The 17,551-nt window shown below is 49.2% G+C and overlaps 7 protein-coding genes across 7 annotated transcripts; 2 read left to right on the top strand and 5 right to left on the bottom strand.

Moving 5' to 3' along the window:
• Positions 1–43: 43 nt before the first annotated feature.
• On the bottom strand, positions 44–507 carry BDV38DRAFT_281518 (uncharacterized protein; the record flags this gene model as incomplete). Its single annotated transcript, XM_032059569.1, has 3 exons — positions 44–113; positions 173–276; positions 334–507. 3 exons carry the CDS (start codon positions 505–507, stop codon positions 44–46), a joined length of 348 nt encoding a protein of 115 aa, XP_031915021.1.
• Positions 508–1,314: 807 nt separating this feature from the next.
• BDV38DRAFT_291692 (uncharacterized protein) lies at positions 1,315–4,633 on the bottom strand. The gene is made up of 4 exons (XM_032061802.1): positions 2,531–4,633; positions 2,029–2,481; positions 1,826–1,975; positions 1,315–1,774 (listed from the first exon to the last, which is right to left on the bottom strand). Exons 1-4 carry the CDS (start codon positions 4,034–4,036, stop codon positions 1,697–1,699), a joined length of 2,187 nt encoding a protein of 728 aa, XP_031915020.1. The 5' UTR covers positions 4,037–4,633; the 3' UTR covers positions 1,315–1,696.
• Positions 4,013–5,526, bottom strand: BDV38DRAFT_243329 (uncharacterized protein). The gene has a single exon (XM_032054211.1). It carries the CDS (start codon positions 5,382–5,384, stop codon positions 4,689–4,691), a length of 696 nt encoding a protein of 231 aa, XP_031915019.1. The 5' UTR covers positions 5,385–5,526; the 3' UTR covers positions 4,013–4,688.
• A 1,131-nt stretch (positions 5,527–6,657) lies between these two features.
• Positions 6,658–8,279, top strand: BDV38DRAFT_270169 (putative MFS transporter Seo1; the record flags this gene model as incomplete). Its single annotated transcript, XM_032057097.1, has 5 exons — positions 6,658–6,811; positions 6,862–7,112; positions 7,156–7,189; positions 7,238–8,123; positions 8,201–8,279. 5 exons carry the CDS (start codon positions 6,658–6,660, stop codon positions 8,277–8,279), a joined length of 1,404 nt encoding a protein of 467 aa, XP_031915018.1.
• Positions 8,280–8,622: 343 nt separating this feature from the next.
• On the bottom strand, positions 8,623–10,557 carry BDV38DRAFT_270168 (kinase-like domain-containing protein; the record flags this gene model as incomplete). Its single annotated transcript, XM_032057096.1, has 6 exons — positions 8,623–9,554; positions 9,614–9,714; positions 9,775–9,842; positions 9,879–10,001; positions 10,065–10,363; positions 10,416–10,557. 6 exons carry the CDS (start codon positions 10,555–10,557, stop codon positions 8,623–8,625), a joined length of 1,665 nt encoding a protein of 554 aa, XP_031915017.1.
• A 964-nt stretch (positions 10,558–11,521) lies between these two features.
• BDV38DRAFT_281513 (cytochrome P450) lies at positions 11,522–13,217 on the top strand (the record flags this gene model as incomplete). Its single annotated transcript, XM_032059568.1, has 9 exons — positions 11,522–11,531; positions 11,583–11,764; positions 11,824–11,930; positions 11,985–12,144; positions 12,211–12,323; positions 12,383–12,566; positions 12,634–12,827; positions 12,884–13,032; positions 13,096–13,217. The coding sequence occupies 9 exons, from the start codon at positions 11,522–11,524 to the stop codon at positions 13,215–13,217; spliced, it is 1,221 nt and encodes a 406-aa protein (XP_031915016.1).
• Positions 13,218–14,048: 831 nt separating this feature from the next.
• On the bottom strand, positions 14,049–16,561 carry BDV38DRAFT_57071 (uncharacterized protein). The gene is made up of 7 exons (XM_032063569.1): positions 16,308–16,561; positions 16,183–16,247; positions 15,574–16,124; positions 15,295–15,512; positions 15,167–15,244; positions 14,939–15,112; positions 14,049–14,885 (listed from the first exon to the last, which is right to left on the bottom strand). Exons 1-7 carry the CDS (start codon positions 16,424–16,426, stop codon positions 14,315–14,317), a joined length of 1,776 nt encoding a protein of 591 aa, XP_031915015.1. The 5' UTR covers positions 16,427–16,561; the 3' UTR covers positions 14,049–14,314.
• Positions 16,562–17,551: the final 990 nt, after the last annotated feature.

Below are 17,551 nucleotides of genomic sequence, written 5' to 3'. Positions count from 1 at the left end.
AGAGGTAACGTGAAGTCGCCTTGAAAAACCAAGTATCTCATGTTTAAGCGTTGTGCTGGCCACCACTCTTACGAAGCCAAGCCTCCTTGTCAGCCTTGTTCTCACCATTCACCCTAAAAGCCATGGCATTAGCACGTTTAATCGGATGGAGTGGATATACAGAAGGACATACTGATCCTGGTGTTGCTGGTCGAGTAACCCAGTGATTTGGGCACAAAGCTTCTTAATTGTTTGTGACTCAGCATTAAGCTGTTGGATAAGAGGCGGCAGCGCTTTCTAATCGTAGTAGGTTATATCATAATATCTATGCAACGTCCTATTGCCATTCCGTACCGGTCGTTGGGCGCCGAGCCCGTTGCTTCGTGAAGTGAAAACTGCAATGGCTCTGTCCAGCCCCATCTCTGCGTCTTGACATGCGGTATACCCACGTGCTTCGAGGTGGGGAGACAATGATGCCGTAGCCAAAGTCGTGAGAAGAGCGATAGGGATGGCCTTGGTGAGATACATGTTGCGGTAATCGATCGGACTTCTACTAGTAGGAGAAGCGTGATGAGTCTCGGGACTTGGTATTAGAGTCATATGATGGCTTTTTGTACACTACGGAAGGGAAGCTACGATGCTTTTACGTCGTTCTTATACCACCTAGTGTCGACGGAGAATGAAGTGCCCGAAAGACAAAACTTTGCCAATTATAAACGAAGGCGTGACACTACAGCGAAAGGGTATTTGTCTGCGGCAGTCCCGAGATCAGCCATTAAAGCTAATTATTAAGCCACCTATGTTAACTACCCTTTGCCCGAGTCAGGACTGCCGTACTGGGCGCCTGGAACATGACGTTGCTAGTTAGATCTACATATCATGTCTATCAAGCAGCACAACACTGCGTGGTAAACGTAGAACGCTAGAATCAAGATCAGACGCTGGGCAAACGGCGATTGTACCTCAGGGCGCCCTGAGCCGAGCGGAACCCAATATGTATACGCCAAGCGAACGGTATACGACAACTAGACAAATAAAAGGTTAAGGGCTTCACCCTAGCTGTAGAGGAAGCTTTATTCCGGGCACAGTGACCGTAGAGATTTGCCCGATTGGCTAATGTCCAAAGTCGAATTCGCGCATATGAGCCATATTTTCCCGACCCTCTCGCCGCAACTGATGACAGCACAAGAATTAATTATACCATCTAGGGCGGCGGCCACTCATATTATGACATTCTCTTTAACAAAGGTATATCATGTTGCTCAATAGTCTATGGAAGTGAATGTGGCAATGACGACTAGAACTGGGGACTAAGGGTTGAGGCTCGAGGGTCATGTCAACGTTAACTGGAAAGGAGAGTCTAAATGGAAAGATTTCCTCTTATCGCAAGCACACAGAATTTCCTTCAGCTCATACCACCGGCATACAAGACATAAACCCATTGTTGTAATAGGCGCAGGTTACCCGCCCCAAAATATCAGATTTTCATAATTGTCCTTGATGAGTGGCATATCGTAGGAATCCACCAGCGCACAGAAGCAGAGACTTCAAACAGAATATCTCTCTGGAAGATATTATTCAACCTATCGTAACACAAGATAAGCCAACGCTCGCATGTTTGTTTGCTTCGCCAGACAGCTGCAGAGTGCGGTAACCTACATACCAGTCAACGTTTTCATTGTATCAACCCAGCTCGACGCGTCTCTCAATAAAGCTGTCATGCGCTTCGGCCTTCATCAGACCCACTGGGCAATTGTATTTGAATACCCAGCTCTTTGAAGTACTCCTGACGCCACTGCCATCTGTAAGTCCCCGAAAATACTAATGCTTGGATGATTTTACTCACGCGCTGTGTGGCCACAAATCCGGTAATAATGCGTTCTTGAGGAAGATCTTCAAGGTAGCAAGGAGTTGGCGAAACCCCATGTGGGCTGCTAGAGCCGTCACATGGATTGCCGGGCTTGAACTCCATTTCTCGGTTGTGGTTTGTGGTGACCTGGGTAAGGTTAGCAATAGAGGTCTCGGCCTGGGGAGTGGCGACAGACACACCGTTAGACCATAAATACAGCTGGCGTCACTATTACCTGTTGTAATCCCGACAACGTCGGTGATCCGTTCCCCACCTGGCCCATCGACTGAGAAGGTCAATTTGTTGTCGGAGGTACATTTGCCAAACTGCAAGGTCTTGTCGGTGTAGTTGAATGTCATTCCAAGGATAGGAAAGAACTCAGATGCGACATGGACCTCCATGCTGACGAGTGAATCAAGCCACTCGCCATTCGGCCCGCCAAAGTCGATATTCATCAAGGGGCGATAGGGCGTCCCTACGTTGTCAGGTTGGAATTGATAGATCCGTAAATTGTCATAGCTGGGTCGTTCAGACTGCCATAGGTATGACTCAGGGAGGGTGAGATCTAGAGGATAATCCAGCCAAAAGGGAGTGTTAGACTTCTCTTCCCGTGACTCGTTATGAATGGTTCCAATGGCGGTTAATTTATAAGCCTTGCAGTTTGTTAGGTATTGGGTCATCAGTGGTAGAGAAAGAGCTTACATCTGTACCGGCGAGGATATGATATGTCCCGCGGGCCGATTGAGGGATCTTCAGGACACCATAACTCATCTCCTTATCACTTGTATCCCCAATCCAGTCAGATACAGTGTTTTCCCCAAAATGAAATCGGATGCCCCGCAGGCCTTCGGGGGAAAATGCAACTTCAATTTCATTAAATATGGACCCAGGAGGCACGTTGATCGTTCTCTGGCCGGTCATGTCCGCGTATCCGATAGCCTCTTCATTAATCCCTGTAGAACGATGACTTATACCGGCAATGAACACCCGTGCCCCTAGCTGCACGGTTGATATTTTGATTTCGCCGCCATGCAACATGGTATGTGGGACCGCGCCAATCCGGTAGCGAGGTACGTAGCATCCATGTGGAAGATAGTCCATTCCCGAGGTTAGATGTGCCGTATACATATTTTCAGCGCGCCATTGGGTTAGCCCCTCCGACACGAACCAATGTCCAGGTCGTAGCTCCAGACAGTTTGCCCGGCGCCCGCGAGGTTCTTTCGATCGTCCGCTGTCTATTTCTACGACCGATGCTATTGGCTCCAGGAGTGCACGGATTCTTTTGCGGTTGAGCAGGGAAAGCTTTTCAGGAGATTGATCTTTGACCTGAAGAATGGACACTGTACCGCGATATAATCGGAACCAATCCCGTGTTTGTTCGAGATCAGGAAAGAGGAAGTCCATATCGGCGCCTCGAGCAAACTGGTTCTTCCAAAAGGACTGTGGCAGGCTGGAGAATACCAAGCGCTGCGCAAGATCGCGACTTGTACATTTTAGGTCCAGGAGCTGAGGAACAGATAAGTACGATACAACCTCATGGAGTAGTTCTAAAGACAGTTGGCCGAAGGAGTTACGGTATCCAGTATTGATGTCAGTAGACGTCGTAGTACACGCCGAGCGATAGTCTCGTCCGCCATCCACATCAGGTGCGTTCTCCTCGAGCTTTTCTAAGAGTGGAATAGCATATGGATCCGCCTGCAAGAGCAGTGGCATGTCCTCCGGCAGGGAGATGTCGCCATACGCCCTTTGCCAACGTTTAGCACCCCCATAATCATGTCCAAAAGAGAGACTAGATCGGTGTGGCGATGGGGTGCAGTAAAACAGGTCATAAAGAGACTGGGCAATTTTTTCGGAGTCAATTGTATGCCACAGACGGTCCTGCAGCAGCATCCAGCAGGAATCATGGAGACCAAAGCCGTGCAGCTCTGATTCCGTTCGCAGTAAATCCACGTCGTGCAGCTCGAATGCGTTGAGATAGTCCAACTCTTCGTCTAACGGAGCACAGAGAACATCGCGGGAGTCAAGAAAACCTACCCCGGTCATGAAATTGGTGCAGTATTCTTCCTTGGCCACAGCCCGTACTTCGGCGTACCATGGCCGTCGGGTCTCGGGGGTCTCTTCCAGCTCTTCGCACAGGAGAACCACCCCACATATGGGGCAGTACTTATTGGCTGGGAACAGATCGTCGTCGAGCCCCAAATCCATCATTGGCCGGTCTATGACTTGACTCTATGCATGGATTTGAGAAAATCATTTAAAATGGCGGTGAACGTTCCTTTCAGATTTTTCTCGGGAATGATGATTAACCGCACTCGCCAGTTGACTTGCCCTTGATGCCAAGAACATAATGGGGGCCCTCTCTCGGCGCCGACTTTTGGAAGTATTCATATCCTCCACTTTTCTCTAGCCAGGTCAGCATAGTTCTGACGATTCTTTTCATAATACTTGCATATACGTCCTCACCGGTCGGCTGGGGAGCGCCCAAATGCTCCGTTTAGGGTGCCAGGTTTGACGAGCCGGAGAACGAAGTAGGAATACATGGTCGGAGAATACGTCCTAAATATCTCATCACAGTCGAGGGTCTTCCATCTTGCAGCGGATATCTTTCTACACGTGGATTCCTTGCACGTCAACATGGTCTGTGATGGTATGTCCTGGAGGCAATATCACCAGAGTTTACGGAGTACAGTAAGAGACTGGGGGTATGAAGCCAGAGGGGTCCAGAATGGTCCCCTTTGTGTGGTTTATTGACATTGCACGGAACCTTTCGAAAGTACTCCGATCGGATGAACTAAGTATGCTGCAAAGGGACCCCTTTATTTGCCACATGAGTATAGCACTAAAGCTTCCGACCAGCGCCCTAGAATGTCCGAAGCCATCTTTTCACCTTTCTCGATGCAGCCCCTAACTTATCGGCCAACGTATGGTACGACGGTGGGCATCGATTAACACAATAGTAGTCTATTAGGACAGGCATAGTGTAGATCTCAATGGAAGCCTTTTCGACGAAGTTCCTCCAGCCAGGAAACAACGCCCGAGGAATGATAGAGATGCTATCACCAGGTTCAAGGTTTTGAACCCACCGCAGGTTCTGATCCCTGTGATAGGTAATTTCATGGCACATGGTTTTCTTGCTTGCATGCACATTGGTCGCCAGCCGCAAGTTCGCATCCTTAGAGATATCTTCTCTCCCCGCCGCTCTAGTGATCCCAAGGTCAAACCATGTCCAAGAGTTGTTGAAGGTGCCATGGTCCTGGGGGTAGCTACTCCACCCCTGGTCATGACTCCAGATTGTGATTCGGATCTTCTTCACGGGGTACCGCTCGCCTTGGATTGGTGCAGATGTCAAATATGGCGGTTGCCCATGGCAGTCCCTCTCCTCATACTGCATTTCGTCCGCCCTAGAGATCCGAGATAGAAGCCAATATCCGGCATGCTCTAACACCTCTAGGACAAATTCGGACGGGAGCCGTCGTCTCAGGATATTGAAAACCGAGGTAGTATCACCCGAATGGCGTGGGTAGTAGATGTGCTTCTCATCGATGGGGCCTGCCATCACTCCGAGTGCTTGTATATCGCAAGGAGAACAGGCTACGGGAGGCTAAGGGTGATTCGCCCGCCTGGGGAGGAGTTAAAAGGGGTCTGATACCCATTTTCTAGGTAGCTTTCCGTTGCACTGACAGTCAGAAGGACAAGTTGTCTGTACTACAACCATGATCACATGCCCCACTATCACCCATCATGCCTCGCTGCCTCAGGCATACATATACCCACGAACAACCCTTCATGCGAGGAGAATTCAGACAACATCCGTCACTCAGGTAAAAGAGCAAATCAGGGTCAGTTGATAGACGCCTGTCTTGGTAGTCGCGGTGTGAAGTCGGCGAACATGAATAAGATCCTAATTGGACAGTTGGAATGGTATCCTGTCTATAATATATTTATCGAAGTACCCTGTAATATGTATGCGGATTACCCAACATACCTTGAACACGTTGTTCAGTAGCCAAGCTCGGTACTAGACCTGAGTAGATCTATCATCGTTGTGACTTGATCTCAATTTTTGCCGTCCCTCTATGGATATTAGGAGGCAATACACTATGTAGATCTCAAATTCTTCTCTTGGATGGCACAGATACGCCATAAGAAAGCAAAGATATCTTAATTACAGGTTAACAGTGAGTCAGTCTTCGGACGATGATAGTTGCTCTTCAGTGAGTAGAATTAATAGACCTGTCTCGCTGTATTAAGATGCTGACGACCGGAAAGTAGACAACACGACCAATGTACACATTTACGACGGTCAAGAAAACAGTCTCTTCTCTGCCAGCCACATACAGTGGATTAGTTTATAATCATAGAGAACCGGCCTTTTGTAGCAAGCAGACTGTACATATAGCAGCCTTTGTCATTAGCTATGCCAGTGAGAATCTCACCTAGGGTGCCTAATTCCGACACGACGGCGAAGTACATTTGACCTGAGTCACTCGCATAGCCTAACATTGATTTGATGTTAGGATATATTAAGAAATATAGAGCAGAGCTATGGAACGAATCAATGGTCGTTGCTAATTCACTAAGCAAATGCCGGATTGATATGCGGAGCCTAAGCACGTCTTATGCCCACCTCCTGGCATGATTCTTGGCCTGCATTAGACTACTGCACCTGCAATAATTTGTCTTGATCGTAGAGTTATCTTAATTCTGCAAGTGGCCGGATGGCGCGACTCTGATCGGCGGTCACGTAATGAACCGTAAGTGACACCTTCGGCATTCAATGTATATAATCTTCTGCACTGCGATGACTTGCCGCTCGAACCAGTGACACAATGAGCAGTCCATCTCGTCCATGGTATCGCATTCGGTGGTTCGCTGACGAGGACACCGCCGAGGAGCGACGGCTGATCGTCAAGCTTGACCTGCTCATCGTCCCATATGCCTTCTTAGCTTACTGGGTGAAATATATCGACCAGGCCAACATCAGTGCGTTTGTCGCTCTCCTCGTGCCATTGCTCATCAATTAATGGTTTTAGACAATGCCTACGTCTCTGGAGTTAAGGAGGACTTGAACCTGCAGGGCAATGACTTGGTTCAGCTGCAGACCATGTACACCGTTGGCGCTGTTGTCGGGCAGATACCCTTCGTCTACCTATTTACCAAATTACCCATTTCCTGGCTGATTCCGATTTTGGATATCGCGTGGGGTGTCTTCACGTTGTTGCAGTTCCGCGCAAGTTCCTTCGGCGAGCTAGCAGCCTATCGATTTCTGGTCGGATGGTTTGAAGTATGTCGTCCTCTACTTGTTGCGGACCAATGCTGACTAGCAGGCCGCCTTCTTCCCGGGAATGCATTATATATTTGGTAATTCTTTCCATTGAGCAAGGTGAGCATTGTGACTGACACGTATAGGTGCCTGGTACCGTGGAGATGAAATCGCCCGTCGGGGTGGCTGCTTCTACGTCGGCCTCACATTGGGAACTCTCACAGCGAGTCTGATCCAATCTGGAGCGTCGGCCCGACTTGACGGCGTGCATGGTCTCGCCGGTTGGCGGTGGATGTACATTGTCTGTGCTATCATCACCATCCCAATCGGAATTCTAGGTTTCTTTATCTTGCCCGGCACTCCCGACAAGCCCAACCGGACGGTATTGCGGTCCAAGGACGTTGATCTCGCAAAGTCGCGACTTGCCAGAGTCGGCCATGGCTTCCACTCAGAATTCCAATGGCGATCTGTGATTAACGTCGCTCGTAATTGGAAATTCTGGGCCATGCTGTGGCTGGACATCTTCTTTTGGAATGCCTGTCTAAATACTACTGCAGGGGGGTACTTGCTCTGGCTGAAAAGTCTGAATAGGTTCTCAACAGCGCGGTTAAATGAGTTGTCTGCTATCTCACCCGCTCTGGGTATCTTCTACACGTTGTTTATCTGTTTCGCGTCAGATCTTGTGCTGGGGCCAGCATGGGCCATCACTGTCTCGCATATCTGGAATATCATCGGTCTGGTCATTTTAGTCGTTTGGAACGTGCCTGAATCTGCGAAATGGTTTGCTTTTCAAACGACCTATGCGGCTGTAGCGATGTCAAGTGTGCTATACGGTTGGATCAACAGTGAGCTACGAGCATCACCGGCGGAACGGTCGTTGGCCCTGGTAATCACCAACACAATTGCGCAGTCGACGACAGTGTGGACACCGTTGTTGGTTTTCAAAACAGTCGAGGGACCGCGATTCACCAAGGGATATTCTTTTACTTTGGCGAGTGCGACCTGTCTGATTGCGATGGCGCATTTGATCCAGTACTTTCTCAAACGTGAACGGTATGTCTCTCATTTCAGGGTCAGGATTGAATAGCTAGACTAACAGACCATTATAGAAAGAGGCAAAGTAGTCAAACCGACGGGGAGAGCTGGATAGAGACCTCAGTGCAAGTACAAACAAAAGCTGGCTTATAGACGACAATTGTTCACCAAGAGGTCATTCATGACGTGCGCTATAGTACCGATCACGCAATCTGACCCCGCGAAGATGGCATCGTTCGCCCACTATAAATAAGCTCGTATCGGCATTTCTACATGTTGTATATAGTGGAGACAATGACGACTTATGATCCCTATCATACGTGAGATATTATACCCATTGAGACGACACGGACTGTGAGTAGAGTGATATTCAAGTACATTCAACGAACGAGTAGTGAGAAACGATAAACCAAACGAATGCGGCAGGAATACCTTTAGGCCTCACCCCGTACTCAACTATCACCTGCAGGTTTATTCACATCAGAGATAGATCCTTCTAATCCACAAACGGTAAAGCTTCAAGCCACTCCCTCCGCTCCTCTTCACTTCTTGCCTCACGCTGCAGAAACCTCTCCACCCCGTCATCCAGCTGTTTCCTCGATAGCTCGTAATCCTGTTCATTAACCCTCCCATCCCAATGCTTAAAGCACCCCGTGTCGCTCGTAAATTCCTCCATGAGCCTCACACCTTGAGCCCACAGCTCTTCATCCCGTTCTTGCTCCTGCACTTCATCCGGCGAGAACTGCAACGGGCAAGGTATTGATGAAGCTCCATCCGACTCTGGCCCGACTATACTCGGCCACTCCTTCTGTATGTCTCTGAGAAGATTGTTGAGGCACGGCTCATAGTCCATTATCGTCAACCCCGGGATAACACTGATTTGATGACGGAGTGTCTTTTGGCTCTGAATAGCTTCGAAGACCAGAGGGTTGGCTTGTCGTGACCGCGCTAAGTAGAGATTATGTAGTGTCTGTGCTTGGTGCAGTGCTTTCGCTTTCTGCTGTTCTGCTGGGCTCAAGGACTCAAAGTTCTCGGGTAGACGGACCTTGTCTAATGTCTCGGGAAGAGGACCGTCGTATTCCAAGAAAGCTGGACGGGTGGCCTGGGTAAACAGTGGGCAAAGGCTTACAGATTGCCAATCAATGATCCCCAGAATTCGTGTTGGCTCCTTAGGATCGACGAATATATTTTGCAAGTTCAAATCGCCGTGCCACAGAACTGATGCGTGGCTGATAGAGTTCTCCGGAAGGGTGTAAGTGGCTACCTTGAGGTAATTATGAAGTGCTGAGAGCTTTTTTGAGGCCATGGGCTGGTATTGTCGCGGTCCATAGAAAAGACCTTCTGGCATCAATGGATATTTGAGTCCGCCCTTTACACTCGCGATCTCCCTCTTCGCGACTGCCGTCGCGAACTCGATAGCTGAGGCCCCTGAGCACAAATGTGATCAGCAGATATATCAACTTCATTGAAACTGTCCAGACACTTACACGGCCCACGATCAATTTCCAATGACCCTCTTCCAAAATCGCAGAACGCACGATGATTTGTCGGCCCAATCGCAAAATTGGTATTCTCTATCTTTCTTCCACTGTTGTCAACATACAAAGGTGACGTGCCAATGCTTGAATGAAGATCCTCCGTGTAATACAAGCTACCAAAGCCGGTGAACTTTGTCGTGGCAAGGGTCTTTTCAAAGTCAACGACCTGTAACACAAGCTGAGCCCTCTACTTTCCTTTCAGTGAGTCCCATACATCGCTGAGCATGACGCCAGGCTGTTTCTCCATCAGAATATACTCGGCGCCAACAGGGTTGTTAGTTGCTCTGGAGCACCATGCATAGACCCGCAGGACAGGCAGATTTAGGACATTTCGTAACTGCATAGGTTAGTGGTAAGCAATAAGCGTGGGAAAAACTACCGGCAATAGAGACAATCTTACAAAGTCCATGGTTGCAACCTCACTTGCTGTCGTGAAATGAGGTCGACCGGCGTTAGGATTAGGTAATTTGGCAATGATTTCCCGCCCATTATCCATAGTCAGTAAGAAGACTTTATTATACTGGCCTTCGGAAGCTTTCAGGACTTGAGCGCAAGATTGCGCTCCAACAACGGACGCAGCAATGTCCAGGAGCTCTTGGAGCTCGAACTTAACGTAACGGCATGTAAGTTGTTCCTCCTCGCGCCATAGCCATCGGCCCGACGTCAATCGCCTCAAGGCATCAACATCATCTTTTGTATCTAATATTGTCAGTTCCGCAATTCTAAACTAGAGCACAGTGGTTTGCTTTACCTTTCACACCCGGCAAGGTGTGGTGAATTTTGTGTCGATCAGCATGAAAATAGCGTCCCGTCAAGCTACAACCATGGAACAAGCCCGTGGATGGTGCAGAATTTAGGACAGTTTTAGATGGAGCCACTCGGAAGGCTTTCATAGTACATATCGGAGGTCAAAGGTTGAGATATAAGCATTCGATGGAGATCATAAGAGAACAGAATTGCAGTCACTGGGCTGCAAGTGTGGGGCCATTCCCAAGCATATTCATTTCCCATTGGCTCCAGGCTGCGTTACTGCAGGTGGTGGATCCACTTAATCACGCCCCGGCGACTGCTTCTACCCTATTATTAGAGGAAGTACACCTTTCAGTCGTAGCCATGACCGACGAGGCGATAGCCTGCTCCTGGTCGGTACTTTCGTTACTCTACTCCCTTTGTCGTGGGGTTTCATGGCCCAAGGGCCACGCGTTCTTCGCCTGTCACTTGGTATATGTCAATGTTATTAACCTGAAGTATGTAGGCATATTCCATCACCGCGGATTGTAAACACGACGACGGTAGGTTGTACAAAACTCGTAAGTCTGGTCTTGGTACATTTCCCTCGATGACCGCTGGCATCCAAATCAAGCCAAGATAGCCCTGGATACGTGTCCTCCTTTACAGGAGATACTAGTTTTAAATTCCATGGCAAAGCGATAACCGATATTTAGAAGCTCACATCCATTCATTTCATTTCGTGATCGCGTGGGTGAGAGTTGACTTTCCATTGACTTACAGAGTTACTAATAGGTAACAGCAATAAAATAGGCAAATCGAGACCAATGCCATGGCCGCTTGTTTGCTCAGATCTCACTTCATGGCTTTGCCCACCCATGCATAAAGCCCGTAATACCCGCGGGTGTGCCTTATTACTGGCATTTCCGCGGATCATAAGCCAATGATATTTGTCCAAGACAATGTTTCATATGACATCAGGATGTGGTATTGCCTGATGCTGGAGGGGATGTCGCAGGATGACACATTGTGGGCTGATTGGTTCTAGATATAAGAACATATATTAAACGGCACGCACACTGCCGTCCAGGGTCATCATGCAGAGGGATAGATTGTTCAGGCTTTATAATGGGCACAGGTTGGTAGAATATTAGCTGCAGGATTGGGGTTTCGGCTGATACGCAATTAGATCCAGTGTATCCCAGATTCCCTTTCGCTCGCCCGAGTGGTGATGAGCCACCCGCAGAGTTTCACCGTCTTCTCAGAGAACGTCCCCTTTCCCGCGTGGAACTCTGGGACGGAAGCCATCCATGGTTGGTGGTAAAGCATAGGGACGTCTGCGAAGTCCTTACGGACCCCAGACTATCCAAGGTATAACCATATGGACAGACCTCTGGGCGGCATGCAGGGATCAACTAAAGTTGTCGCAGGTTCGTCAGCGAGAGGGCTTTCCGGAAATGTCCCCTGGTGGAAAGGCAGCTGCCAAAAACCGGCCCACATTTGTTGATATGGATCCTCCTGACCATATGTACCAGAGGTATCCATATCCAGTTACTAGTCCCGGACTATCTACAACTAACCGGTGATACAGGAGCATGGTCAACGCCTTTTTCACTGATGAATATGTGCAGTCTTGTCTTCCCTTCATTCGAGACACTGTTCAGCATTATCTGAATCAGTTGATTAAGGCAGCTAAAGATGAAAAAGAAGTCGATCTCGTGAAGCATTTTGCTCTGCCAATTCCCTCCCGAGTGAGTAATTCACGTACTTAGTTCCATCTCGTGGTCGCGTGGATTAATGATCAAACACTATCACAGATCATCTATGGCATGCTCGGTATACCTCAAGAAGACTTCGAGTACCTAAGCGGTTATGATGCGACGCGGACTAATGGAAGTAGTACTGCCGCTGCTGCTCAAGCAGCCAACAAGTAACGGCGTTCCATGTCAAGTCCATACGAGTGAACACTGCACTGATAGGTGTCTGTAGGAACCTGCTTGAATACCTGGAGAAGTTGGTCGACAAGAGAACTGCAAACCCCGGCAAAGATGTCATAAGCACCCTGGTCAACGAGCAATTGAAACCAGGACACCTTGAGAAACTTGACGTCGTCCAAATTGCATTTCTTCTTTTGGTGGCTGGAAACGCTACCGTCGTAAGCATGATTGCCTTGGTATGACCAAATGGCCCAAGACGCAGATATTGATGGTAACTTGGACTGACTTCTCTTGACACGTTAGGTAGTGGTAACCTTGCTCGAGCACCCTGAGCAACTATCGCGGTTGCTGGAAGACCCATCGCTCTCCAGGCTATTCGTGGAGGAACTCTGTCGCTTCCACACAGCATCCGCACTTGCTACACGGCGTGTGGCTACCGTGGACATCGAACTTCGCGGACAAGTCCGAAGCCCTTTCTCCATCAAGCCCATGGCCAAGTACTAATGATACCAGAAAATAAAAGCGGGCGAGGGCATCATTGCCTCGAATCAAGAGCGAACCGTGATCCAGAGGTCTTCCCAGACCCAGACACCTTTGACATGTTCCGAAAGCGAGGACCAGAGGAGGCTCTAGGTTTCGGATACGGTGATCATCGCTGCATCGCGGAAACGCTTGCGCGTGCAGAGCTTGAAACTGTCTTTTGTAAGTCAAGGTTCTTGCAACTTATGCTTTGATTTGGAAACTTACGAGTCGACACTTCTGTAGCCACTTTATTCCAAACTTTGCCGAGCCTTAAGCTCGCGGTCCCCAAATCGGAAATAGAGTGGACACCTCCCACGAGGGACGTGGGTATCGTCGGGCTTCCCGTGACTTGGGATAGGGATTGAACTGGGGGTAGAAACTGTGAGATTGTAGATGGACTTTAGAGGTTTAAGCCTATGTGTATATCTAAATTGTAGGTTATTTACTTGCTATCCAAATATTCATTCGACGTGTTCACCCATTCATAGGAATTAGATGAGGAATAGGGTCCTAGGTAGATATATTATTAACACACCGAAAGAATGTTAGAAATTCCCAGCTCTTTAACAGGCAGCTTGCATTCATGGCCTTAGCGATTCACGGAAGCATCAAAGGAGCGCATCTCTCAGATAATCCATCCCTTGCAGCTGGGCTGGGATCAATCTCTGTCAGATGTACACCGGGATATCTCCTTCATTCGATCGCCAAAGCCAGGCTGCCCATTACTCCAGATCAAGCTACACTCGGGTCCATTGGAGAGACGTTTCTGAAATCTTACATTTGTTTCCTCATGGCTCTCAAGTGCACACCGGTCCAAAGGGGAACCATTTAAATTATGAGTATACCCAAGTCAGCGATTCAATTATCATGTCAAAGCCAGGCTCACGCATAGGCGTACAAAGCATCCACCCCACTCAGCACAACAATTAACTGTCTACGGCGGGTGTGGACAATTTCTCATCATTCCACGCTTATCAATCCTTGTATCTCCGGTGGGAACTGGTCTTCTTGGCAGCTTCTACTTAATAAGCATAATCTTCTCGACTATTGTTACTAGCATCAGAGAGTAACGTATTCTATCGATCAGAAATTCTCTTAAAGCTGAGTAATTTGCCGTACAAAGAAAAGGCTGCGCCACCATTTTTTTAAAGAAAATTGAGAGAAAACAAAAAGGAAATAGCAATCAAGCATTGTCGAGAATGGTATAATAATTACTGCAAATTAGTATATAGAACAAGACTCTGGAACTTGAAGCTAGTCCTCTTAGACAAGAGCTTGAGCCCCAGTCCCAGAGTATATAAAACTGTTGGGTCATCTATAAACATTCAAACATTCACCAGGGTACGGGCCGGGCAAAACCTCGGATGTTCCTCAGGCCTGGGAGCAAGTATTGCTACTTTGCGTACGTATCCCTTCGAGGCTATCGTTGGGAGTACTATTTCAGTGGTTGTCAAGGCCTCCATCATGATGATGGAGCCGATCCGCGGTGGGGAGAAGTCGGGGAGATGGGGTGGGATGGTGGTGGAGGAGAGCCCGGCGGCGAGGTGGTGGGTGAGTAGGGCACGACATCTCCCTCTAACTCGACGAGGGCTGCGCTGCCCAGTTCGCTTCTTGTCGATTGTCGTTGCCCGACAACGGCTTCCGCAGGCAACTCGCTTCTCATGGATTCCTGTTGCCCGGCGTATCCTGCAGCGAGCTCACTGCGCCTCGGGTCATCTTGTCCATCGGCTCCCGGATGTTTCACGTCTTGTGGTGGTTGTTCCTCTTCGGTCGGTACTAGTTCGGCCTTCTTCTTCTTCCGTGACCGGAGGTAAAAGAACAGAATCGCAGCCAGGATCGATACCCCCGCGACGCCGCCGATGACACCACCCACAATCGCCCCAACAGGCTTAGACTTGGAACCACTCGATGGAGTTGGGATCGGACGAGTGGGTGCGCGGGTCGCCGCGGTATATGTGCGCGTAAAGAAAACCGACAGGTCACGGTTGTCAAAGCCGTCCGCGGGCTCGGTGGTCGTGGCGCCCCCTGTGGCCCTATAGATATAGTCAGCTTCAAATGTCCGGCTGCGATGACTCAAGACACGTACGATCCTCCAACAGCGGAGATAATCTCGGACGGAACCTCGTAGCTCGTGACGTTTGGTCTGAACATTGCCCACACGGCATTTTCGGGATTTTGCTTTCCCAGGTACATATTATGGAGTCCGTATATCGGGTAGGCATCACAGTCTGTGTCATTTGGCTTGTTGCCGCCCATCACGCTGCTGCTGGTTAGATATACACGATAGCATGGCTTCTGGTGGGATGGTCCTTACAGCATCTGGGCGCCATCTACAACCGTGCAGGACATGGCATTCTTGGGATAACCGCTTTCACTACCATCTGTGGGATACCTAAATCGTGTCAACGAATCACCCAGAACGGTGCGACACCCAAGACATACCATTTGATCCATTTAAAGGACGGTAAGGTCAAAACATAAACATCATCATAGCCAAGGCCCTCGGGAGCACCGGCGCCACCGTAGAGGTAGATATTATACGACGAGTAATCTTCCGCCCAAGTGGCACCGGCACAGAATCTTCTCCGTTGTTCGGGGACGTCGCCGGTCGCCTTTTGCGTGTACCACCTACTACCTGAGATGTCATATAGTAAGATCTCCTGACGGATGTTAGCGAGACAGACGTTCCGGGACGCCCGAGGGTAGTTATTCGGTACGCACATCCATCGGCTGGCCGCGGGTAGTGCCATTATTTGCGGACTGCACGCCTCCCATGTACACCAGCATGCCGTCACTTGCTGGAATGTACACCATGGACCCTTCCGCGCGGCCGATCGTATCCGGACCCGATGAATTCGTCCACGTATTCTGCAGCATGTCGTATTGAAGCATGGTCGACAAAGCTTTGGGAGACTTCGACCCCCAATTCGACACCGAGCCATTGGATAACCATCCACCATAGTAGAAGGCAACCGCTCGATCTTGTATCGTTACTCCCGCACCGTAGCTTGCCCTTTGGATATTCCTCTGTGTAGTGTCGGCGTTGACCGTTTGCCACGTGTTGTAGAGCGCATCGTATGACCATAGCGAGAAGTTGCCGGGGGTGCCCTGGTCATACTGGCCACCGTAGAGATAGATCATCTTGTTGACGGTGTCGGGCCACAGAATTCCTCCATTCACATCAGGCGCGTCGGCAGGTTTTGTCAGGTTGTTATATACCGCCGGCATCCCTTGATTGTTGACATCGAAGTCCGCGTAGAGCAAGGCCGTATCTTCAAACACAAGAGTCAGTCATGGCCGCGAGGAGAACCGGAATTGAGGCGGACATACTGGTGGCATTGTCGGGGTATTCACTCAGAGGGTTATAGTTCACGAAGCCGCCATCGATATAGAGCCTGAGGATATGGTCAGTGGGATGAATCATCAACCCCGAGCATGTTCAAAAGAGGTCGCACTTGCGATCGATCACAGCGGTCTGGTGTCCGAAGAGTCTGCAAAAGTCCTTCAATATGTCTGGCTCCTGGAGGCTCAACCCAGTGAGCCCCAGGAATAGAAGTAAATTCCTCGTCGTCATAGGGTTTAGGAGGTGCCGTCTCTGCTACAGGCCGCTCTCTCTCTCTCTCTCTCTCTCTCTCTCTTTCGCTCTCTGTCTAGGAAGAAATATTGTCCACAATCATTCGTGTTCAGGCGTTGTCCTCCACGATGATGTTCACCGGATGACAGTGTCAGCATTTTGGGAGAGGTCAGATTCTCTTTTCCCTCTCAGCCTTGCTTGAAGTTGGCCCTAAAATGACCCATCTCCCTTAGCGCGGCCAATGGATCTGCAAGGCCTCCCATGAACAGACTACCGAGGATATGCATTGGGCGAATCCGGGACTTGTTTGAGCTGGTCGGGGCCGTGGCTTAGCTTGAGATCTCCACTCCGGTTAACTCTTTTGAGCATAGATTGGTCAATAAGGCATCCTTCGCCAAGCCATATTTGTTGTCTGATTGTGAGTGTCTGGGAAACTCCCAAGACCTCCCAGCCCATGTTTCCCTGTCTCTCTCACGCTCTCTCGGCCGTTTTAGACTTTTTAGCCTGTCTTTTCTCATTTACTTTTACTCTCTTTTACGGCCCCTAATTTAACTATAATTGCCTTCTATAGACCAACGACGGTGAGATTGGAGATTCAAACTTTCCAGCCCCCACGCGAAACCAGCCGTGTTGGACTGGAAATGCCGATCCCTCAACGTTTGCTGGTCACAAATCCCGAGGCCTTTTGCATTTGATGCATCCGTGCATCTTCGCCCCTACTAATTATCAAGAGGGGTAAATTTGTGTGCTAAATCTTCTCTTCCTTTCTTCACTTCCCGAGGGAAGAACCGGAAATTGAGATAAAACGTTCAACTGCTTGTTCTTCTTCTACGTGGGGATTGTGCCAAGAGACCTACGAACAGTCGGCCAGTTCGTGGCAAATCACTGGGTACAGAGGTAAGAACCGGCCATGAAATATGTCCAACAACACCTAAGCATTTATAAGCCCATAATCCATATGCAGGTAAGCCAGCCTCAGAAAGAAATCTAGACCCCGGACGGTGGTCCCGTTCACACGGTACTATTTAACATGGATGTTTCGCCCTGCCTTCCTGGGTGGGTCCGGACCCGAGAGAAAGATCGTCTCCACGTATAAGAGAGTCTGAGTAGGCATGCGATTCTGTA

This window comes from Aspergillus pseudotamarii, assembly GCF_009193445.1.
Source record: "Aspergillus pseudotamarii strain CBS 117625 unplaced genomic scaffold BDV38scaffold_18, whole genome shotgun sequence".
Lineage (NCBI taxonomy): Eukaryota > Fungi > Ascomycota > Eurotiomycetes > Eurotiales > Aspergillaceae > Aspergillus > Aspergillus pseudotamarii.
This window is presented reverse-complemented; position numbering and strand designations above follow the sequence as displayed.